The 24,650-nt window shown below is 33.4% G+C and overlaps 2 protein-coding genes across 3 annotated transcripts in view; one reads left to right on the plus strand and one right to left on the minus strand.

Moving 5' to 3' along the window:
• Positions 1 to 21,801, minus strand: part of LOC141374965 (X-ray repair cross-complementing protein 5-like) — a 40,314-nt gene extending 18,513 nt beyond the window's left edge. Inside the window, exons 1-10 of one of the 2 annotated variants that reach the window (XM_073913303.1) lie at positions 21,766 to 21,801; positions 19,753 to 19,866; positions 17,526 to 17,709; positions 16,593 to 16,641; positions 16,372 to 16,494; positions 12,634 to 12,819; positions 8,232 to 8,346; positions 6,790 to 6,928; positions 4,811 to 4,923; positions 3,035 to 3,097 (exon numbers count right to left, since the gene is read on the minus strand). In XM_073913303.1, the coding sequence (XP_073769404.1) occupies positions 3,035 to 3,097; positions 4,811 to 4,923; positions 6,790 to 6,928; positions 8,232 to 8,346; positions 12,634 to 12,819; positions 16,372 to 16,494; positions 16,593 to 16,641; positions 17,526 to 17,709; positions 19,753 to 19,866; positions 21,766 to 21,783 (1,104 nt within the window). In that variant the 5' untranslated portion in view covers positions 21,784 to 21,801. Of the gene's footprint in view, positions 1 to 3,034; positions 3,098 to 4,810; positions 4,924 to 6,789; positions 6,929 to 8,231; positions 8,347 to 12,633; positions 12,820 to 16,371; positions 16,495 to 16,592; positions 16,642 to 17,525; positions 17,710 to 19,752; positions 19,867 to 21,388 lie in introns of both variants that reach the window. The other variant, XM_073913302.1, reaches the window with a different exon arrangement.
• Positions 1 to 24,650, plus strand: part of nme9 (NME/NM23 family member 9) — a 462,322-nt gene that overhangs the window by 168,867 nt on the left and 268,805 nt on the right. The gene's annotated exons all lie outside the window — the stretch shown is intronic.

Below are 24,650 nucleotides of genomic sequence, written 5' to 3' on the forward strand. Positions count from 1 at the left end.
TATGCTTTACATTTTTGTTTAAAATACCTGCTATTTTCATTTATAACACTCTAATTTTGCACGTCGTTTAAATACACTATAAACAGCAGCTACGCTAATTAATTTCCTTATTCTCTATTTCCATGTGGGAATACTCATTTCGAGGCCCCCAGAGATTATCCAGCGCCATTGATGATCCAAGACCTGTGAAGAGGTAATCTCAAGGTCTCCATAATCCTGGACCAGGCTGTATCCTGAGCTGATGCTGTGAGGGTCATGGAGGAATGGAGTGCATGATTTCTGAAAGACCACAGTGACAAACGAGTCCCTGCATTGATCCTGTGGGCCAGCCTGACCACCCGCCGGTGACCTACTCACGCCTGGACGGACATCCAGCTTCTCCGGCCTCGGGCTCCTAGACTGCAGCTCCACCCAGGAAGTTTGGCCAGAAGAATAAAGGTCGTGCCCAACAGAGCTTAGTCTCTCGAGGTTTTTTCCCTTCACTTAGTCAATTAGTGAAGTTTTTTTTCCTTGCCACTGTAACCACTGGTATGCTCGAATCGAAGCTGGGCTTCGTAGATTTGCTCTTCAGTGTTTGGACTTCCAGCAGTGAAACTTAAAGAGCCCATATTATGGGTTTTTGAAAATTCCCCTCCATGTAGTGTGTAACACAGCTCTAAGTGAAGTGAAGTATCCAGCTAAGGCTTAAATCTGTAAGTGTACAGTGTTTAAAACTGTTGATTCATCTATAAAAGAGTCGACTCATAGTGCTTCAAACGAGTCGCCTTGATACAGAGTCATTAGGTGTTTCGCCATGACGTACGAACGAAACCAAGTTATTCACGTGCACGCGCAAACCCGGGAGATTTTAAACCTGAGGCCCCGCCCTCTTACGCAGAAACCCAAACACACACACAAATACACACACACACAAACACACACACACAAACATGCCGGTGGATTGAAGTCACACTGCAGATGGATATTATCGAGTCTCTACCCAAAGACGAAACATCAGCATTATAACCAAGCAGTTGGAAACTACTGGAAACTTCTGGAAGCTACATGCTACAAAGAATACTTCATCTGCGTTTGATAAAGGAAGGATCAGTAAAGAGTAACTTACTGATGGACGTCAGGATGGGTTTCTTCCTCCATTTCTCAAGTGTAAGTACGTGCGGTTAAAGTTGTTGCCTCGTTGACTCTAGCTTGCAAATGTATTTAGTTGTGATTTGTTACTTGTAACCGCGTGTACTGTATCAGGTTAACTGGCTATATTCTCTTATCGCGTGCAAAGTCACGTTAAAAACGCGACGCGTGGTGCTTTGCTTATGGAGCTCCGTGGTAGAGGTCTGCATTTCCGAATAAATCGCGGGAGCGGTCGGTAACGGGTTTAATTTGGGACGGGAGCGGGCTGTCCAGCAATATCACGGATATTGCTATGCGAATGAGAAAGAGAGAGCTTTGCCTATGTGTCTGCTTGGTGCATGTGTGTGTGTTAGTGCGCACGCGTGCCTATGAGAGAGAGCGAGAGAGAGAGAGAGCTTTGTGTGCTTGGTGCTGTGTGTGTGTTTGAACACACAGCTTGGCTGTCTGGACTGTATAGCTGGGTGATTTTTGGTTGTGTTCTCCCCCGCTCTTTAGCGGGATCGGGCGCGACGGGCAGAAAACGGGGCGGGTTCTCAGGCTAAAACCTAGCGGGTGCGGGCGGAAGTTGTCGTCCGGAGGTGTGTGTGTGTTTTTGTGTGTGTGTGGCAGCTAAAATCCACGCCTACACTATCGAGCGTGTATGAACTGTGATTACTTTTTATATTGCTGATTAGCTATTGGGCATTTCACTCTCTGACTGAAGGCAGTCGACCAATCGCGACAGACTGTCATCAGTCCAATCAGCGCAGATTAGCTTCGCGCTAAGGAGGGGTTTGGGAACAAATGAATCACTAGACGATTCATATGGGAGTCGCTGGGATAATCAGGTAAAAATAAATGCAGATTATAAGACCATGAAAGATTTTTTGACCTTGCATGCATATTAGACTGTTGTTGGAGACCCTCACAACCAAGATATGACCCTATTCCATGTATAATATGGGCTCTTTAACACACTAAACTAAACTAAACTGAAATTCAACTCTGAAATCTGGACTTTGCTAGAACTATGTTAAGCTGCTTGACACATTCTACATTGTAAAAGCGCTATATAAATAAACATGAATCGAACTGAATATTTCTAACATTATAATAATGATCAGAAATGATGATCAAATTAGAAGATCCAATTGTTCTTACAATGATTTCTGAAGGATATTGTGGGTAACGCTTTACAATAAGGTTCATTAGTTAATGCATTTACTAACATGAACTAATCATGAACAACACATGTACAGCATTTATTCATCATAATTGAACATTTACTAATGCATTATTAACATCCAAGTCCATGCTTGTTAACATTAGTTAATGCACCATGAGTTAACATGAACTAACAATGAACAACTGTATTTTCATTAACTAACGTTTATTAACATGAATATATACTGTAGTAAATGTATTGTTCAATATATGTTCATGTTAGTAAATACATTACTTAACATTAACTAATGAACCTTATTGTAAAGTGTGTCCATATTGTGATACTAAAGACTGGAGTAATGATGCTAAAAAGTCCGCTGTACGTCACAGTTTACATTCCAGAATATATTCAAATATAAAGTAGTTGTTTTAAATGTAAACTAAATAATATTTCACATTATTTCTGTTTCTACTGTATTTCTTTGATGAAAAATATTCCCAAAAACTTCACAGAACATTAAAACAACATACTATCAATGCATATACAGTATTCTTTTTATAAATTATAAACTGTGAATAAGATAAATGTCTTTTTAACATTAAATAAAATATTATTTTGTTAATTATAATTTTAAAAAGAAGAATATTTGAAACACATTAATTTTATGTGATACATGTGTGTTTTTGAGCAAGTATTCAAATGAGAATTATTGGTGATCATTAAAATAACAGCAAAACTTTACAAATGCTTGGTAAAACTCACCTCATCATCTCTGGGTGCAAAAACTTTGACAACTTGGCTTCCCATAAACTGATGACGAGGAATCTGAATCAATTGAACACAACAAAAACAAATAAATAGTCACTATATAGAGTTAAACTCAAAATCGTTAGCCTTACTGTGTATGTTTTTCACATATTTCCCAATTTATGTTGAACAGGGCAAGGAAATTTTCACAGTATTTCCTATAATATTTTTTCTTTTATAGAAAGTCTTATTTATTTTATTTTGGCTAGAATACAAGCAGTTTTTATTTTTTTAAAACCATTTTAAGGTCAATATTATTATTTTTTCCCAATATGTTTATTGATTTTTTTCCTTTTCACCCCATCAAGCCTACACAGCACATATCTACACCCTTCTTATATATATGTATATACACTTATACATACACACATATACATATTCAAATAGGTAAATATATATATATATATATATATATATATATATATATATATATATATATATATATATATATATATATATATATATACATATATATACATACACACAAATACATATACATACATACATATACATACATACACACAATATTTAAATTATATATATGTGTGACATAAACAATAACACAATAATACAAAAAAAAAGAAAAGAAAAAAAGTTTTAAAAAAAAGGTAATAATAAATAAAAAACATGTTTACAAACACACAATTTACATAATATTCATATATGGTTCCCAAAGATAGTCAAAGTCCTTCTGCTTGCCTTTGATGATATAAGTTAGTCTCTCCAGACCAACACAGTTCAATATTTCTTTTTTCCACATTTCTATGGATGGAGCATCCATGTGTTTCCAGTATAATGCAATAGCCCTTCTAGCTTGAAGAAAACCAAAATCAAAAATTCTTGTATTTCCAATTGTAAGTTCCTTAGGATACAACCCAAGAATCTGAGCTTGGCATTTAAAGGAATTTTAATATTAAACGTGTCTGACATACATTCAGTTATATCTTTCCAAAACTTTTGTATTTTAGGACATTGCCAGAGGCAGTGATATAGTGTTCTTTTATCATCTAAACATTTAGAGCACACATCTGGAATATTAGCAGAAATATGATGAAGTTTCACAGGGGTTATATACATTCTCATTAACCATTTATATTGAAGTAGTTTAAACCTGGTATTTATTTAGTTTGTGTTTGAGCTTTTAAGCAAACATAATTCCAGTCTGCCTTATCTAAGGTCAATATTATTAGCCTCCTTAAGCAATATTTGTTTTCGAATGTCTACAGAACAAACCACTGTTATACAATGACTTGCCTAATTACCCTAACCTGCCTAATGAACCTAATTAACCAAGTTAAACCTTTAAATGTTACTTTAAGCTGTATAGAAGTGTCTTGAAGAATATCTAGTCAAATATTATTTACTGTCATCATGGCAAAGATAAAATAAATCCGTTATTAGAGATGAGTTATTAAAACTATTATGTTTAGAAATGTGTTGGAAAAATCTGCTCTTCGTTAAACAGAAATTGGGGAAAATACATAGGAGGGCTAATAATTCAGACTTTAACTGTACATATTAATAGAGGTAAATATTTTTATTTAGGGGGGATGTAATACTATATCCTATCATTATTATCACACAATTTCAAGTCAGAGATTCAGAAAAGCACCATAATGAAGACCCATTTAATGAAACCTATAGAGCAGAATTTGTAAAAATCGCTGACACTGAAGAATTTGTCCTGAACGTGGATGTGAAAATAGCACCATCTGCTGAACAATATCTTACCAGCTCCTGTTTAGTAAAGCCAAGCACAGAGAAACACTTCCCATCATGCTTATATTTCATCTGCTCCTCGTCTACCTTTGAAAACGGCACAATGTCACTTCCATAACGGTAACCTGTAAAAACAACACAAGGCATTAAAAAGCCATAATGATTTCTATACAGTACAGATGATCAGATCAGCTTTACGACAATGAATACATCGAAAGCAACTGTAAAATGTTGTCTTGTGTTGCATGAGTATTTTGTAAGAATAGCCAACAATACATTACATCAGTCAAAATTATTTAATAATTACAATTTTGTAATTACGGTCGCCTCAAAGGAAGAAGGTAGCTGGTTCAAGTCTCAGCTGGGTCAGTTGGCATTTGGTAAAGTTTGTATGTTCTCCTTGTGTTGCCGTGGGTTTCCCCTGGGTGCTCCGGTCCACAGTCCAAACACATGGGGAATTGGAAGAACTAAATTGGCCATAGTGTATGAGTGTTTGTGTGTAAATGCGAGAGTGTATGGAAGGGCATCAGCTGCGTAAAACGTATGCTAGCATAGTTCATTCTGCTGTGGCGACCCCAGATAAATAGGGGACTAAGCCGAAGTTGAATGAATGAATGAATTTTGTAATAGCTGTATCTCGGCCATATATTGTCCAAAACAAACCATACCTTCATGGAAAGCTTATTTATTTTTTAGAACTAAAATACAATTATTTAAAACTAAAATAAAATTATTTTAAATTATTAGCTCCTAATATATTTAAAAAAAATATATATATAAAAATAGTATTAATATAATTAAACAGAATACAATTTAAAATAAAAAAAAAATGTGTGAGGATGTAAGACACTTAATAAAACAATTCTAAAAGAGTTGCAGTTGACAAATTAAAATGACTCAAATTAAATTAATAAACTTACTTTTTTTCTAATATATTTTTAATATACACTACAACACCACATATATAATATACAACATGTTTGAGGTCAGTTTTTTTAAGAAAATTATTCAGTTCAAGGCGGCATTTGTTAAATGTAAAAAAAAATGTTAGATTGTTTAATATTTATTACAATTTTAAATAACTGCTCTCTTATTTTATGTAGTTTTAAATAAAACTATTATTCCAGTCATTATTGCTTTTATTACTAGTACAAATAATAGTAATAATAATAATAATAATAATAATAATAATAATAATAATAAATATTAGAGTGATTTATGATTCTAAAGCCTGGATAAATAAAGGTGAAAAATGCATCTTTACAATCACTGGAATAAATTATTAAATTAAATTATAAACTACTTTTGAACAGTTTTTTATAGTACAATTACGTTTCACAACTTTACAATGTGTGCTGTATTTTTGATTAAATAAATGCAGCCTTGGTGAGCAGGAGAAGCTAATTTGAACCCATTTAAAAATCCTACTGACCTCAAATGTTTGACCAGTTGTGTATATATTTTAAATTAATATTAAATAATATTATGGCTTATTTTAAAATTAAGAAAGTATGATTCAAAATAAAACAATACTAAAACAACAATGTAGTTGATCTACATTAACTGAAATTAAAATTGAAAAAAATTCTAATATATGCAAAATTATGTTAAATTCTGTGTAATTTGATAATTTGTAAAAAAAAGAAAAAAAAGAAAAAATGTAAGAAGCAAATAAAATAACACTAATGTAATGTGTAATTATTTAGCGCATTTATCATGTATGACCATACACCCAAAACACTTCACAACCATAAGGAGAATTTGTCTCTCCACACCACCACCAGTGTGCAGCATCCACTTAAATGATGCGATGACAGCCACAGGACAACGGTGCCAATACGCTCACCACACACCAGCTATTGGTGCAGTGGAGAGACAGTGATAGTTTCATTATAAAACAAATATAAAACAACTAACATGAGCTGATATTATGATGAATGAGAGCTGCAACAATAAGAGTGGATGTAATATTTGCAGTTTTTGTAATGCACCTTGTATTGTGTCATCTTTCTGCACCTCAGTTTCATCATCATCGTTCAGACAGTAAACTGTCTCTCTCTTCACGTCATCTCTCTGGTGACTCTGAGCGTCCACAATCGTCCAGGACTTCTTCACCTTTTCCTCTGTCACCTTACGAACATCAAAAACAACATTAGTTCAGGACAGAAATGCTAACAAAGCAGAGATGCCAAACATGAGGATAAAAAAGTCACACCTATTATATTGTCATGCAAAGAAAGAAAATTTTTGAAGTTCACTATGAAACTGTGGTGGGGATTGTTAGAAAATGAATGGGAAACTGTGAAAAAACAAACAAACATGTATTTAAATAGTGAGCTGTTTTAATTTGTTATTCAAAAAGTATTTAAAAATTGTTTAATGTATCTAGATATAAAAAAACTTTAATCAAATATAATTTGTTATTTAAAATATTATATTTAAGACAACGTAGTGGCGCAGTAGGTAGTGCTGTTGCCTCACAGCAAGAAGGTCGATGGTTTGATCCTCGGCTGGGTCAGTTGGCATTTCTGTGTGTGGAGTTTGCATGTTCTACCTGCGTTCGTGTGGGTTTCGTCCAGGTGCTCCAGTTTCCCCCACAGTTCAAATACATGCAGTACAGGTGAATTGTGTATGAGTGTGTTTCCCAGAGATGGGTTGCAGCTGGAAGAGCATCCGCTGCGTAAAAAATATGCTGGAGAAGTTGGCGGTTCATTCCACTATGGCGACCCCAGATTAATAAAGGGACTAAGCGAAAAGAAAATCAATGAATGAATATTATATTTAAATTAAAAATATTTTTTAAAAGTCTGCTAATTTACAAAAAGAGGTCTAGCAATTTTGATGAATTGGAGTGCAAAAATATTAATAGAAACTTTTTTTTTAATCAAATATCAAACAAAGATACGAAAAAAAGTGTCATTTTTACTAATCTGCAAAACAAAAATGTAATTTTAAATGAAAGTTCTGTCTGTATTTTGGGGAAAGAAAGTCTGCTAATTCACAAAAACTGGTGATAAAGTGGAGTTTAAAATTACAAAATAGAAACTTTTTTATAAAACAACATAAAAAAAACATCAAAATCAAATGTCTGTCAGTATTTTAGGGGAAGAAAGACTTTCCTTAATTTTATTAAATTAAGGTTTAATAATTTCCATGAAGGGTAGTTAAGCCTTTAAATGTCACTTTAAGCTGTATAGAAGTGTCTTGAAGAATATATAGTCAAATATTATTTACTGTCATCATGACAAAGATAAAATAAATCCGTTATTAGAGATGAGTTAATAAACTATTATGAGTGAGAAATGTGTTAAGAAAAATCAGCTCTTCTTTAACAGAAATTGGGGAAAAATTCACAGGAGGGCTAAAAATTCAGGTCTAGGGTCACTTATAAAAACAAACACATAATGCATTTGATTGATCAACACAAACTCACAGCTTTATATCCAACAATGCGAATAGACAGAGAGCTGCCGATGGTGAGCTGACACGGCCATGCCATCGGCCTCCTTTCAATACGCTTGAAGATGGAGAGTTTCTCCAGAGCGTCACTGCAGAAAACAACACCACAATCACACATCTGCAACAACTGAGGAGGAGGTGAGTGCTATGCGTGCACTAGGGTTGGGCGATGTCGACCAATTTGACATTGTACGATGTCTAATGTGAAACATCACGATGGACGATGGCGGTGAATTAATTATTTATGAGTAATTAATTCATAACTAATTAATTATTTGTAGCCTACCATTTCAACTACCTGACAAGCATGGTCTTTGTTTTACCCATAACCAAATCATAAATAAATGAAGATAATTTACACACAAATGACCACCTGTCAATCACTTTTTCCTCAGGACTCTGGCATGAATAGGCAGAGTGATCTGTGTCGTTATAATAGGTCGACAAACTTGGTTGGTAAAAAGGTGCAGAACCAACAGGAACCAACCAACAGTATCTGAGGTGTTCGCTAAAATTACACAGTACAAGTGTGAAAGTGAAAGACTGAAGCAGTGTACTGACGGTGTCATAGATATATACACTAGACATCGCATAGGGACTCTGAGCATGCGTCAATAGCGCCGCCACATTGGTACAGGGCTCCCAGGACAAATGTCATTCAACCGCACTAGCCAAGACAGTGTTATTACGTGAAGATGCGGGACTTTAGCGCTGTCTACGGGTGTAGTAGTGAGCAAACAAAAAAAACAAAGCACAAAGGCAGAACATTTCATAGGTAATATTAAGTTTTTTCTGTTTTTGTATGTTCTGAACTTTTGTGCTAATCAGGTCACGTTATTGATGATAACAGTCACTTACTGCATTCACTTTAAGTCAAAGTAGCTCCAACTCGCACTAAACACTCGGCTTATGCTAGTTTTGTTGAATAAAATCAGCAAACAATGCAAAAGAAATATGACAACGAGATGCTGCGCTGCCAGAAACTTGTATTAATGTCGGCTAGTGAAGGAGTCGTTCATAACGAAGATTCATTCACAAACGAATCGCTCCCTCCGTCAGTATGAGAGGTGAAAGCAGGAGAGGAGCTGTGTTTCAGGACATGATTAGATCAAATTTAACAGGGAGGGTGGATAGTACATTTCCATACACTCAAACACAAGCTTTTTGTCAGGAATGCCAGTGCGGTCACTGATCCATCAATGTAGAAAAGTGATGTAAAATTATAACTTTCATAATTAAAAAAAAATTGCATACTAACATCCAGGAAAACCGATCATAGATAAATGTGTATATGTGTATATCTCGGGCTTTGGATGGCCACAGTCCTCCACTGTACCTTGGTCCCGCATTCATTTAAAAAAAAGCGCTACATCTAATGTATATATCTATGTGACGGTGGTATCCATTTGCGCCACTTTGTGGACTCATGGGTGTTTCGGTCTAAATAAGACGTCACCTTAGAATTATAAGGTTCTATCTGACATCTTTGTCAAAATTGAGTTATTGATATATTCTAATTAAATGACAACCTATTTACACTATGGGATGTTTTTCAATAAGTTGTTTCTATTTTAAGACTTTTTATTTAAAAATCAAATGTCACACACATACTGTTCGCTATGGAATACAAAAACTATTGAAACTATTGAACTACTGAAACTCAATATCTCAAAATTATTTAGAACGCAAATAGAACCTTATAATTACAAGGTGACGAAGAGGCGGGTTAAGGTGTATTGTTGCTATTTTGAGAAACTAAAAGACTGTTCAATAGACCAGCTGAAAGCAGGTCCAAAGTCCAGCGCAGAGCGCGTTAGTTGTGTGTTTCGCTTACACATTGCTTAATACATATATGGGGTACAAATATAAAAGAATTAACGGATTAAAACATTAAAAAAAGTTATTTTCTACATCAATATAAAAACTACTAGTTTATTCAAGACAATTTGCTTTTGTATATTGTTATTATTATTAGCAGTATTATTTATTATATGCATATTTATATTTGTTTTATTAAAAACAAGCTTAGATTTGCCCACCTGTCAGATTTTGGACCATATGGGGCAGCATGTGTATTAGGATATAACTCAGTTGTTTGACCACACTTCATTATTATTGTTCATTTATTCGTTTGCTGGAAATTAAAACTGAATTTAGTAGGGGTGTAACGATACACTCAGCTCACGATACGATGTGTATCACGATATAATGTTCACGATTCGATATGTATCACGATATTTGGAATAAAAATTGAAAATTAAACTGAAATGCAAATTTTACCAAGTAAACTATTTTTTATGTATTTCTTTTGTTTCAACTTGTTAAACTGAACCTTCTTTAAGAAAATAAATTAAACAGGCCTGTCTCTGGAAAATAAAACAATTTAAAAACTTCTTAAAATATATTATTGAAATGACAGAGACAAAATTAAGGAACAATTTAAGTAAAGGTGCAAAAAAAAGCTTTCTATTCAATTGAATTTAACAGTAAGAGCTTAAGGCTTTGCTTGGTCACTTGCGTTTTTTGTGTTTGCAAAAGAAATCCACATTTCCAGGTATTTAATTCATATTTAATTCAATTCATTTAGAGATATCTGTAATTACAATTGTGACTAGTCAAAACTCATTTAGAGATATCTGCAAATATTTTTCAATGGAAGTCAATGGAGGAAAATGACTAGTCATAACATATTTGCAGATATCTCCAATCTGATTTCGTACTAGTACAATTGTAATTGCAGATATCTCTAATTGTCATTCTGACTAGTCGAATTATAATTATGACTAGTCAAAATATAATTAGAGATATCTCAAAATATATTTATGGTTAGTCAGAACAAAGGTTTAAATGCTAAAACGGCTTGCCATATGCGCGCGTCTATCATCCGCCCTCTGTGGTAACAGCTCACGGTCAGCTCACGTCATGTGTGATTTTGCGGCGGGAACATTATATGAAGACAGAATGATATTTTAGAGTGAATTGTACCTTATAAATACAGTATGTGACTCTTTCAACACCATTAGGAGGTATCCCTGTCACTGTGCAAAGTATGTAAATCACTGTGAAGACTTTAAAACTTAGGATGTTTGTCCCAGTATGCGTGTCAAAAAGCGGACGAGTCTAAAGCAATGACTATACAACCGAAATGTTGCTAGATGTCTGATTTTGAGAGGATGGGCCATCCTCTATTTCAGCTCCACTCATCTTGGTCTGCTAACATTACTGCTGCTGCAATCTGAACTCACGTGCGACAGCAGGTGGAACGTAGCTCACGTGCAAACAGCTCAACTAATAAGAGAAAACGGACGTCATATCGTAATCAAATCGTCATAACGCCACGATGCATATTGTGGCATTTTTGCATTGCAATTAATCGTACAACGATAAATCGTTACACCCCTAGAATTTAGAAATAGATTTGAAACAAATCTTTGCGCCTTACAAACAAAATAAATTATGTAGGCTAATGGATGTCTGTGCGTACAACACGTTTCCTTATCCATGAAAGAGAGAAAGAGAAAGTAAAGAGGACGAATTGAGTAGGCTCGTTCTTTATCCTCGCGCTGCAGATGATCTGTTTAGTTGTTTGCTCACTAGTGAAGTCCACCTAAGGAAATAGCAAATGCGCCATGGCGTGACGCAACTGACTCTAAAAGGGAATGTGAGATGCGACTCTGATTGGTTTAATGCACGTAATGTTAAAAACACTCCTAGAACTCATTAATAAATAAGCACAACCCTGTTAGATCATGCACCGGGGTGCAGAGCATATTTTTCCATTCTTAAAATAGCAAAAGAGGATTCGGACACGCCTTTAATGCTTTTGCGCCCTGCGCTTCAGACTTTGCACCCAAATCGTTAAAATAGAACCCACTGTGTGCATAATTAGACATTTTTTGCTGTCTGCAATTGTTCTTTTGCGCATACGAGACAGTTTAGGACCATGATCTGTTCATGCTGCAGATCTGATATTGGCTACATCTCTAACAACAAAGTAAAGAGCCATGCAAAATCAGATTTGAGCACTATGCCTTGCAGTGTGAACGCAGCTATAGTGACACCAGTTTCTGAATTTATTATCTCAGAGTACTGTAAATTCCCTGCACATGTACACTGATTTACTGTCTTCAAAACTGAACTTCTACAATGAAAGATGGACTGAAACCAATTTATTGTACTAGAACTTCATCTACATAAAGCTGCTTTGACAATCTACATTGTAAAAGAGCTATAGAAATGAAGATGAATTATATTCCACGTCACATACTTACTGTTATTCAAGCATATGCTTAATAAAAAAAAAAACATTTGAATAAGAAAGAATCGTGGTTTTCCTGGAAAAAACTGTGATATGATAGTTTTGTCCCAGCCCTAACCTGAATGTGTAGACCTCCTCCAGGCCATCCTCGTCCTCCAGGCTGCTCATGATGTGTTTGACCATCTCCAGGCCTTGTGTTTGTTGGCGACTCAAGCCTTTTCCTGGACGGGACGGAGGCGCTGAGGGTCCTGCTGCATCACCTCCACCTCCGGCTTCATCCTCAACATCCACAGGGAACGGCAAACTGAACCAATTAAACACAACAAATCAATACAGAAATACCAATAATATAGAGAACTAACATGTGCACGTTCAAATCACAATGTATTTATTGTGTTTTAATTTATTATCTACTAGTGACATATTTTATCTTATAAGCCCCATGTACAGTTGAAGTCAGAATTATTAGCCCCCCTGAATTTTACCCCCCTGTTTATTTTTTCGCCAATTTCTGTTTAAAGGAGAGCGGATTTCTTCAACACATTTATAAACATAATAGTTTTAATATTTCATTTCTTATCTTTGCCATGATGACAGTAAATAATATTTGACTAGATATTCTTCAAGACACTTCTATACAGCTTAAAGTGATATTTAAAGGCTTAACTATGTATTTAATTAGGTTAACATGGCAGGTTAGAGTAACTAGGCAAGTTATTGTAAAATTATGGTTTGTTCTGTAGACTATTGGAAAAAAATATAGCTTAAAGGGGCTAATAATATTGACCTTAAAATTATGTATTAAAAATTAAAAACTACTTTTATTCTTGCTGAAATAAAACAAATAAGACTTTCTCCAGAAGAAAAAATATTATCAGACATACTGTGAAAATTTTCTTGCCCTGTTAAACATCATTTAGTAAATATTTAAAAAAGAAAAAAAAAATTCAAAGGCTAATAATTCTGACTTCAACTGTATATTACTTAGCAAAAAGTATTTTTTTTAATTTTATCATAAAAATGTTTTTTAAAAAATGTATTTGTTTTTAAACTAAATATTCATAAATAAAATAAGAACCTCCCAACTAGAAAATTACATAAAATAAATGACACCAAAATCATTTATTTTCTACAATTTTTTTTATCCATTTAGCAATGTATTATTAACAAAGTTTTGTAAAGAACTACCATCTTCATATTTAAATAAAATTGTTTTTCAGTATTTGTCTATTTAGAGCAGGGGTCTCAAACTCGCGGCCCGCGGGCCATTTGCGGCCCTCAGTGCAATATTTTGTGGCCCGCGCCGACCGCTGTACTCTGACAGAATCAGCGGAGCGGGGAGAGAGAGCGCTCCCCGCTCCGCTGATTCTATCCGTACACAGCGCGCTTGTCACTCAATGCGCGTTGTCGCGCGCGTTCTGATCAGCTGTGTTGTCGCGCGCCTACTGAAGGGCGGGACCGAGGGTGTGTCGCGTCGCGGGGCCACTTTTGATAATTTTGGAAGGGCACTTTCTATGCAAGACTAAAAAGGGCATGTGCTCTGCACAGGTTGAGCCCTATGTGTGCACGTGCCTGCCCTGTTGATATTATAGGTAGATACAGACTGGTACAGACTGATGTGACTGGAGTGGGGTGGGGGTGTTTTTTTTATACATATATACGCCTTTTTTTTAGGTGAGGGAATGAAAGTTTTGAGTGAGTTCCCCCACTTTTTTCCCTAGGACTTCAATAAGTCAAAGTACAGGTCTAGATTTAATGATGATCATCTTCAAGCCATACTGAGGGTCTCAACTGCTTCCGCTCTAAAGCCAAATGTGGTTCAGATTTGTGAAAAGAAGCGCTGTCAAGTCTCTGGCCGCAAGAAGTAGGCAAAAGATGCCATGTTCAGAAGAACTGTTCATAATCTTCACTCAATGTTCTATTAATGTTCAGGACACTTCATGATCAGAAGAAATAATTAAAACTGTTAATAATGACATTTGAGGACTTTTTTTTCGTGAAATCCCTTATGCGGCCCAGCCTCACCCAGACTTTGCCTTCTGCGGCCCCCAGGTAAATTGAGTTTGAGACCCCTGATTTAGAGCTTTATCTTATTAATATTTCATCTTATTACCCCCTGTATATTATTTATTAAAAGTAATTTGATATTGATTTTTTTTTTTTTATAAAAATGTAACATTTTTTATGATTTATCAGTTTTTAATAAACTCAACCCCATGTGTTTCACTCAAGTCCCCGTATCGGAAAATAGAACATTTAATTTAAAATTAATTTACAGCAAAATTATTTATTATTTATGCTGATTTTAATCTATTATGCAATGTATGAACAATAAACTTTTGTAGAGAACTACCAATTGCATATTCAAAATAAAATGCTTTTATTTATTATGTTTTTTACCTTAATATTACCGTATTATCCATGTATATTTTCTATTAAATAAAATGCATATTGTTTTATTTTAAATTGTAACAACTTTTATGATAAACTTTTTTTGTTCATAATAAAATCAAAACCCCATTCATTTTGCTCACAAACATTTGTAACTCTTAACTAGAAACAGAAATCAAAAAATATTTTATTTTCTTTGTCATTTTATTTTATGATCTTTTTTTACAATGTATGCATATACAAGAGAGAGAGAGAGTTTTAATTTTGTTGCCATTTTAGCTTCTTTGGCTATGTCATGATAATAAAAAAACAGATTAAGTTTACCACATTTTATAAATACCACTTTTCTATAACTATAAAAATATTCTAACAATTAAAAGTCATCAACAGCAATAAATAATATACAAGGTTAAATACATAAATAATAATGATAATATATATTATAAAAATCTAAAACAGTTTTTAAAGGTTTACTTTTGATTAAAAACATCTACAATTTTAGAAGGATTCACATTTAAAAATATTTCATTTAAAGTCTCTTCAGATAAAAAAATTGTTGTCTGATAACATTAAAACTGGGGCATTCCACAAGAATATATTTAACAGTTTGGTTTCTGTAGCAATATAGACATTTTGGGGATTCTTATCCTTTGAGTAAATGTTCATGCGTGAGTCTCATGTGTCCAATGCGGCATTTTCTATAAACAATCTCATCATGTCTGGAGTTAAAAAATAAATTAGATTTTCTTCCTTTTTCTGGATGAATTTCAAAAAGTTTATTTTCTGGGCATTGATCTCATTCTGTTTGCCATTATAGCCTTTTATTAGTTGCTTTAGATCCGAAGGTGGGCTTTTGCACTCCTTTTAGCTTTCCTGTAAGGGCTGTTTTTTCAGCTTGTTCATGTCCAAATAGTCCAGTATTTGCCCTGGGTTCCAGCAGAAGACTATATTAAAAACTTTCTCTGTAGTTCGTTCACTTTGATAAAAACGTCAATAATAATGGGATGCATGGATATACAATAAATGGTAAATAACAAATATCTATGTAAAATAAAATAATATACTAACAAACCTTCTCTTTGTACCATCTGTCAAGTTAAATCTGTTCTTCTCAATGTTTTTTTTTACTATATTGTTATTCATGTACTTATTTATTGTCTATTAGTGCTATTATTGTTGTTAATGTTTATCTAATTACTTGATTATACTTAATTATGTCCTGTCACCGAAACAAATTCCATGTGTGTGTATAGAAATTTGGCAATAAAGCTATTTCTGATTATGACGAATTTTAAATATCAAATCTGGGCCACTTTGCATCTTATTTTGAGGGAGAACGTCCCTGTTATAAACATATACTGTAGCATCTGACAATTGATGACATAAAAGTGCACAGCTTTTTTTTCCCCAAGAATAATCTTTTGGCCTGTCAGTACAAGTAATCTTTCTTATTCTTATTTCTTACAAAAACTGCAGGGTGATTCCAGCTTTCTTCAGGTTCTGAATGATAATATCCAGCTGATCTTCTGAAGTCTGGATGTTCAGATCCGTCAGCAAGGCGATGTTCAGACGATCATACTTCTTCCCCCTTAAAACAGATGAAAAGAGTGACAGAAGCATAAAAAACTCCTTTAGAGGGCATAAATGCATTTAAAGGAACAGGAAAATGGTGCTAAACTATCTCACATGGTTTCATTCTGCAGAAGGTCCATGCAAACCACCAGAGCATCGAGCCCTGATGAAAATGTCAAGGAACATTAACACATAAAATACTAATAATATCATTTATTGTATTAGTGACTTTCATGTTCAATACTTATAGGCCTTATGACCTTTAATATATTAATAATTTAACAGGGTTATTGCTATAATGAACTGAAACTAAAATAATTATTGCTTGAGATAAAATAAAAGGTAATTAAAAGGTTTAATAATAATAATAATAATAATAATAAATTTTATTAATAATGTGCTTTACTCAGTCCCGAAGCGCTAACAGCCATACAAGGCAAACAATGCAGAACAGTAAAAACAGTCAAAAAATAAAATAAATAAAAGACCGCAATAAAATATGAATGATTCAATACAACTGAATGATAAAATAACAAAAATAATCAATCACAGTTAAAAGCAATGGTAAAAAGATGAGTCTTAAGTTTCTTAAAACAATCCAGAGAAACAGCATTCCTGATCCTGGTGGGTAGGCCATTGCATTGCTTAGGCGCCCTGTACGAAAAAGCACGACCACCCATAGTCTTCAGAAGACTATGTTTAATATATCAAGATGAGAAAGGAGCAAATATTTCTCATTTTGATTTAAGTTGATGTATTTTTTTTTTGACGATGTAGAAACACAGAACTAAAAATGCAATTTGAAAATATTAAATAAAATTTAATTTTTATGACTTAATTAACAGCTTTTTATCAAATCACTTAGATAACAACGACATAATAATAATAATAATTATTGTAAATTATTACAATCATTATGCTTGAAAAAAATCTTCTCTCCGTTAAACAGCACATGGAAAAAATATTTGAAAAAGAATTAAAATGTCACAGAAGTGCTAATAAATGTTGTCTTCTGCTGTATATACTGTAGTGTAACAGGAAGGATACAGTCTGCCTGCTGACCGCCAGGTTGCAGTTCTCTCTCAATCTCCTCCAGCAGTTCAAAATCAGGCATCATGAGGTGTCGGTGAACCGTGATGTTCTCATATTGACCATCATTGGCCAGAGGATTCTTGGTGCCATCAGTACCAAACAGCACCAAACCAATCTCATCCTTATTCTCAGCAAACACCTGAAACACAGAAACAGCTTGAATTGACATCCGAACTAAAGTGAGTTTTAATCGCCAAGTATGCGCAAATAGACAAGGAGTTTTTGTAAGCTCAGGTGTACAATATAAGGAGTCACATTATTGTGGCTTTGAGGCTCTATGGTAGTGGTTCTCAAACTGTGGTACATGTACCACTAGTGGTACGCAGGCTTCCTTCTAGTGGTACGCGGATGAATGAAATATGTCAAGTACATGCTACACAGATTTCAAAATTTACCAAAAACTATGTATATAATGTGCCATATATGACATATAGCCTATATTTCTGAGGTAATGTGCCACGTTTTCTTTTAACAGTGTAGACTTGTAGCTGCTTTACTGGGCTTACGTTACTGTATTTCAATACTGCTCATTTTGGTGGTACTTGGAGAGATAAATTGTTTCTGAGGTGGTACTTGATGAAAAAAGTTTGAGAACCACTGCTCTATGTGATTCGAATTACTTGCCATAGTTATTTAAAATTACACTTTATTACAATATATACTGAACATAAATGTATTCCATTAAATATATTACATAATATTAAATTACATAAAATAATTAAAAGGACAAATTTTGGACCTTTTGGCCGTGGGGCTATATATATATATATATATATATATATATATATATATATATATATATATATATATATATATATATGTATATATGTATATATATATATATATATATATATATATATATATATATATATATATATATATATATATATATATATATATGTATATATATATATATATATATATATATATGTATATATATATATATATATATATGTATACATGTGTATATATATATATATATATATATATATATATATATATATATATGTATACATGTGTATATATATATATATATATATATATATATATATATATATATGTATATATATATATATATATATATATATATATATATATGTATGTATATATATATATATATATGTGTGTATATATATATATATATATATATATATATATATATATATATATATATATGTATATATATATATATATATATATATATATATATATATATATATATATATATATATATATATATATGTATATATATATATATATATATATATATATATATATATATATATATATATATATATATACATACACATGTATATACACATATATATGTGTGTGTGTGTGTGTGTGTGTGTGTGTATGTATGTATGTATGTATGTATACATATATACATACATATACATACATACATATGTATATATATATATATATATATATATATATATATATATATATATATATATATATATATATATATATATACATACATACATACATATATATGTGTGTATATATATATATATATATATATATATATATATATATATATATATATATATATATATATATATATATATATATATGTGTGGTTGTATGTGTATATGCATGTTTGTTTATGTGTGTATGTATGTATGTATGTATGTATGTATGTATGTATGTATGTATATATATATATATATATATATATATATATATATATATATACACATACATACATATATATATATATATATATATGTATATATACATACATATACATACATACATACATACATATGTATGTATATATATATATATATATATATATATATATTATATATATATATATATATATACACATACATACATACATACATATACATGTGTGTATATATGTGTGTATATATATATATATATATATATATATATATATATATATATATATATGTGGTTGTATGTATATGCATGTTTGTTTATGTGTGTATGTATGTGTATATATATATATATATATATATATATATATATATATATATATATATATATATATATATATATATATATATATATATATATATATATATATATATATATAAGCATTTTTTCAAATATATGCATGCATGTATATGCATAATAATTATACATAGTACACAGATATATTATGTCAAAACTAACTTTTATTTTAGATGCAATTAATTTTTGTACAAACCTGCCGCTGGACAAACTTCTGGATGACTTTCTTGGCCTGTTCAAATGGGGGCTCCTGTCCAGGTCCAGAGTTGCTTATGGAGAAACCCACATCCATGCAGAGCACCAGCGCTGACTGCAAAAACACAATAAAAGACTGAAAACACATGTTTCAAGCAGGAAAAAAAACAATTTGTGAACACGGCTCTATGTGGTGGAAAGAGTTTGAAAAATCATACTCAAGTGAAAGTGCCATTACTTGCCAAAACATGTAGTGCAAGTAAAAAGTATCTGTTGTAAAGACTACTCAAAGTATGCGTAAAAGTAGTTGATCTAAAAGTACTCAAGAATAGTGAGTAGAGAGTTTTAAAATTTATTCCACTTTTTCCACCTTAAAGCATGCTGATTAAAAATGTAGCTTGATGTTGACGTGTACAGTAATTTAGCTGTTTTGATTGTTAATTCTTTTTAAAGTAATTCCATTTTATGTTAGATAGACTTTGTGTGTAGTGAGGATATTGTAGCCAAATGTTGATGAAACCAGTTTTGAACCAGTTTGATAAGACAGCTGAATGTACAAGAAACAACCTTGAGTTTCCACTACAGATTGCCTCTTGCTTCTATTGTGTCCATGGTTAAGCTTTTTACAGGTCGGAGATCAACTCTTAATAGTTTTAGGGTCGGCCTGACCCCCAGGAACCATGCTGCCATCCATATCTGGAGTTAGATACAATTTTTCCTTGACGCACACATTTAGAATTGTCTATTTTTGCTGTGACTATTGACAACTGTTAAGCTGGATCCCACCTTTTCTGGACTTGTGTAAAGAGTGTAATTGCTGCATTGTTGTACTGCAAGTCAGATCAGCCTGCGACCTTTGCTTGAGTGTGAAGCCCTTCTGCCATAGAAATGCAAACTATCTTCAGTAAATTTTTAGTTGTATCTTCAACTCTGAGTCTTCTCTTCATTTGACACACCAGACATTTCCTAAACTGCTTATCTTAAACCCCAACAGATTACTCAACATGTCATTACAAACATGTTTTTCTGTGTTTTTATCTCAAAATACACACATTTTCATTGAAGACGGTTTTATAATCACATTCATATTCAGACTTTCTCCTTAACAATATTTCAGAAAAGTATTCTTTGCCAATTCTAAATAGTGATTCATATTATCAGCCAATGACTATACAAACGTACAACATTGTTCACAGTCGATGAAATAGTGCTATTGTTGTTTTCAAGTCAAACATACACGTGATTTCAGACCGAATATCCAAAGTACCATGGTAAACAATAAAGGGAGGTAGAGGTAAAGTTGTTTTTATATTCGCACATTCAACTTTGCCCTTAATAATGTAATGTCTTAAAAGTTTTATTGGCCAAACTCTAAATAGCGAAATCATATTAGCAGCCAGTGACTATCAAAGTACAACATTGTTCACAGTCAAATAAACAGTGTTAATGTTGTTTTCAAGTTATACTTGCATGCTAATTACGTTAGAATATTCAAAGTAACATGGTAAACAATATAGAGACTTCTAAAAAAAGAATGTGCGAATATAAAACCAACTTTACCTCTATTAAAGGGAGCATGTCACAAGTTATCACAGATCGTATGCGCTAACGTTAACATAACACCAACTTTAACGTACCTTTTCCAAACGAGTAAACGATTTCAGTTTCTGCTCACTTTGTAAATATCCGCTCTCTAACTCATTGACACCAATTGTATTATACATAAATCCTGTCTGTTTTGTATATTTTATAATTAAAACTTCTAAAATTATGTAAATAGTATCTGACAACTGAATCTGTTTATGTAACGTTACAACGCATAAATGACACTTTCCCCACATTTTCATAATAAGCGAGTCAAACTTTGTTTTGTCTTTGTGAGAATGCCATACAAATCACCCGTTCGCTCGGTCTATTCGACGAACTCTATGTTGTATAAAGAAAACACAACTTTATATAACTAAAGACAAGTTTAAAAATGTCAAAGTTTGCCAATGAATAATGACTGGATTACCTTCGCTGCTCGCGCCATCGCTGCTGGCTTCCGTCTGTTATTGTTCCGGGTAAGTAAATGAACGGAAAATACAAGGTTCCGCCACAGACATTCAAGGAATAATATAGTATCAGCTTATTCCAAAACACCTGATAAATTGTCTAATATTTAAGCCGAGACACTTTAAGCAAAAATATACTTTTAAGCACTACACAATTTTGAAATGTGGCTTTTGGGGTCAGCTAAAAGAAAACATCTAAGTTAACGTTAAGTTTACAGATGCGGCCAGAAGTTAACAAGAATTATTTATTATTTATCAAATTACACAATAATTACGCTGAACGTGATACAACTAACGTTACTACTGTAATTCTTCATAGTAAATACTCATAGTGAGTTTGAATCAAACTATTAAGTACTTGAATTAATCTGTTGTGATCATTCTTGCTGTGGTAATACTTTTTAGTGTAAACAAATGACGATGTAAGCTTTATTTCACAAACGTATATTTCTAACTGGGTAGACTATACTACAACACATCACAGTTTACTGTAGTAAACTAAAATATATTACAATATTTATTAATCAGTTCATTACTACAGATACATTCTGTAGCATTCGTTAACATAGAGTTGTAAATACTACATAATACATAGAGCCTAAAGTATCACACTTTACGACATAGGTTCAAAAACTCTATAGTACTTTGTCATATGGGCACACCAAACTATATTCAAATCTATAATCTGAAGGTTTTTAAAGAGAGATATGTTTAGAAATTTGGCAAGAAGACACTTGAAGACACTGATTAACGTTATGTTCAGGTGTGTTTGATAAGTGTTGGAGCTAAACTATGCAGGACACCGACCCTCCAGGACCGAGTTTGCCCATTCCTGTTTCCTAAATATTAAGATCTCTGCAAAATTCTGCAAGGACTAATTGGTAAAAAATCTTACCCTGTTCACATGCATTGTCTTGCCTTAATTCTAATCTGAAGAAATTTACATGTACAAATGTAAAAGGTGTCACTGTGTCCCTGTAAAAGTGAAGTGCTGATGGATTATGCAACCGTGCATTAATGAACTGCAAATGATTTACAAACCTTCCTGTAATCTCTATATACCTATTAATGTGAGCAGCAGATTTCAGCGGCGTCTCCTTATACAAGATCCAACATGTATGTGGGTCAGACGTGCTCCTGAAAATCCTCATATATCCAGTCATAACATGAATATGACAGTTTCTGCAGGGCAAATCACATGGTTGAATAAACTTGCATGTATTCAGAAGGGATGTGGTTGTTGTGCATGAATTTATGAAGACAAAAACTGAGCAAATATTTTGTACTCAGAGAAACTGTTATAGAAATGTATACATTTGCATACTTGAATTCCATTTAAGATACTACATATTGACATTAAAAAAGGTTTTCTTTATGAAACATTTACTACACTTGAAAAATACTACTCATCGGCCACTTTATTAGGTACACCTTACTAGTACCAGGTTGGACCCCCTTTTGCCTTCATATCTGCCTGAATCCTTTGTGGCAGAGATTCAGCAAGGTACTGGACATATTCCTCAGAGATTTTGCTCCATATTGACATGATAGCATCACACAGTTGCTGCAGATTTGTCGGCTGCACATCCATGATGCCAATCTCCCATTCCGCCACATCCCAAAGGTGCTCTATTGGATTGAACTCTGGTGACTGTGGAGGCCATTTGAGTACAGTGAACTCATTGTCATGTTCAAGAAACCAGTCTGAGATGATTCACACTTTATGACGTGGTGCATTATCCTGTTGTAGCCATCAGAAGATCTGTACACTGTGGTCATAAAGGGATGGACATGGTCAGCAACAATACTCAGGTAGGCTGTGGTGTTGACACGATGCTCAATTGGTACTAATGGACCCAAAGTGTGCCAAGAAAATCTCCCCCACACCATTACACCACCACCACCAGCCTGAACCGTTGATACAAGGCAGGATGGATCCATGCTTTCAAGTTGTTGATGCCAAATTCTGACCCGACCATCCGAATGTTTCAGCAGAAATGGAGACTCAGAGCAGGCAACGTTTCTCCAATCTTCTATTGTCCAGTTCTGGTGAGTCTGTGTGAATTGTAGCCTCAGTTTCCTGTTCTTAGCTGACAGGAGCGGCACCCGGTGTGGTCTTCTGCTGCTGTAGCCCATCCAGCTCAAGGTTGGACGTGTTGTGTGTTCAGAGATGCTCTTCTGCAGACCTCGGTTGTAACGAGTGCTTATTTGAGTTGCTGTTGCCTTTCTATCAGCTGGAACCAGTCTGGCCATTCTCCTCTGATCTCTAGCATACACAAGGCATTTGCACCTACAGAACTGTCGCTCACTGGATATTTCCTCTTTTTCAGACCATTCTCTGTAAACCCTAGAGATGGTTGTGTGTGAAAATCCCAGTAGATCAGCAGTTTCTGAAATACTCAGATCAGCCCGTCTGGCATCAACAACCATGCCATGCTCATAGTCACTTAAATCCCCTTTCTTCCCCATTCTGATGCTCGGTTTGAACTGCAGCAGATCGTCTTGACCATGTCTACATGCCTAAATGCATTGAGTTGCTGCCATGTGATCGGCTGATTAGAAAAATTGCGTTAATGAGCAGTTGGACAGGTGTACCTAATAAAGTGGACGGTGAGTGTATATTTCTTTTTAAATTGGTTATGAAAAATGGTACTTTCGTCCCTGCTCTCCCCTTTAATACATACAGTATTATACACTTAAATATATGGTTTAAAAACTCTACGGTTTTTACTATAAATGACTATAGTATTTTTCATGCAGGAATACCCTATAATTTTCATTCAACTGGAATTGAATGGTTTCAATATATTTTGCTTTGTGAACCACAACAGTGGCAAACCTGACA

The sequence above is a fragment of the Danio rerio genome, chromosome 9, assembly GCF_049306965.1.
Source record: "Danio rerio strain Tuebingen ecotype United States chromosome 9, GRCz12tu, whole genome shotgun sequence".
Lineage (NCBI taxonomy): Eukaryota > Metazoa > Chordata > Actinopteri > Cypriniformes > Danionidae > Danio > Danio rerio.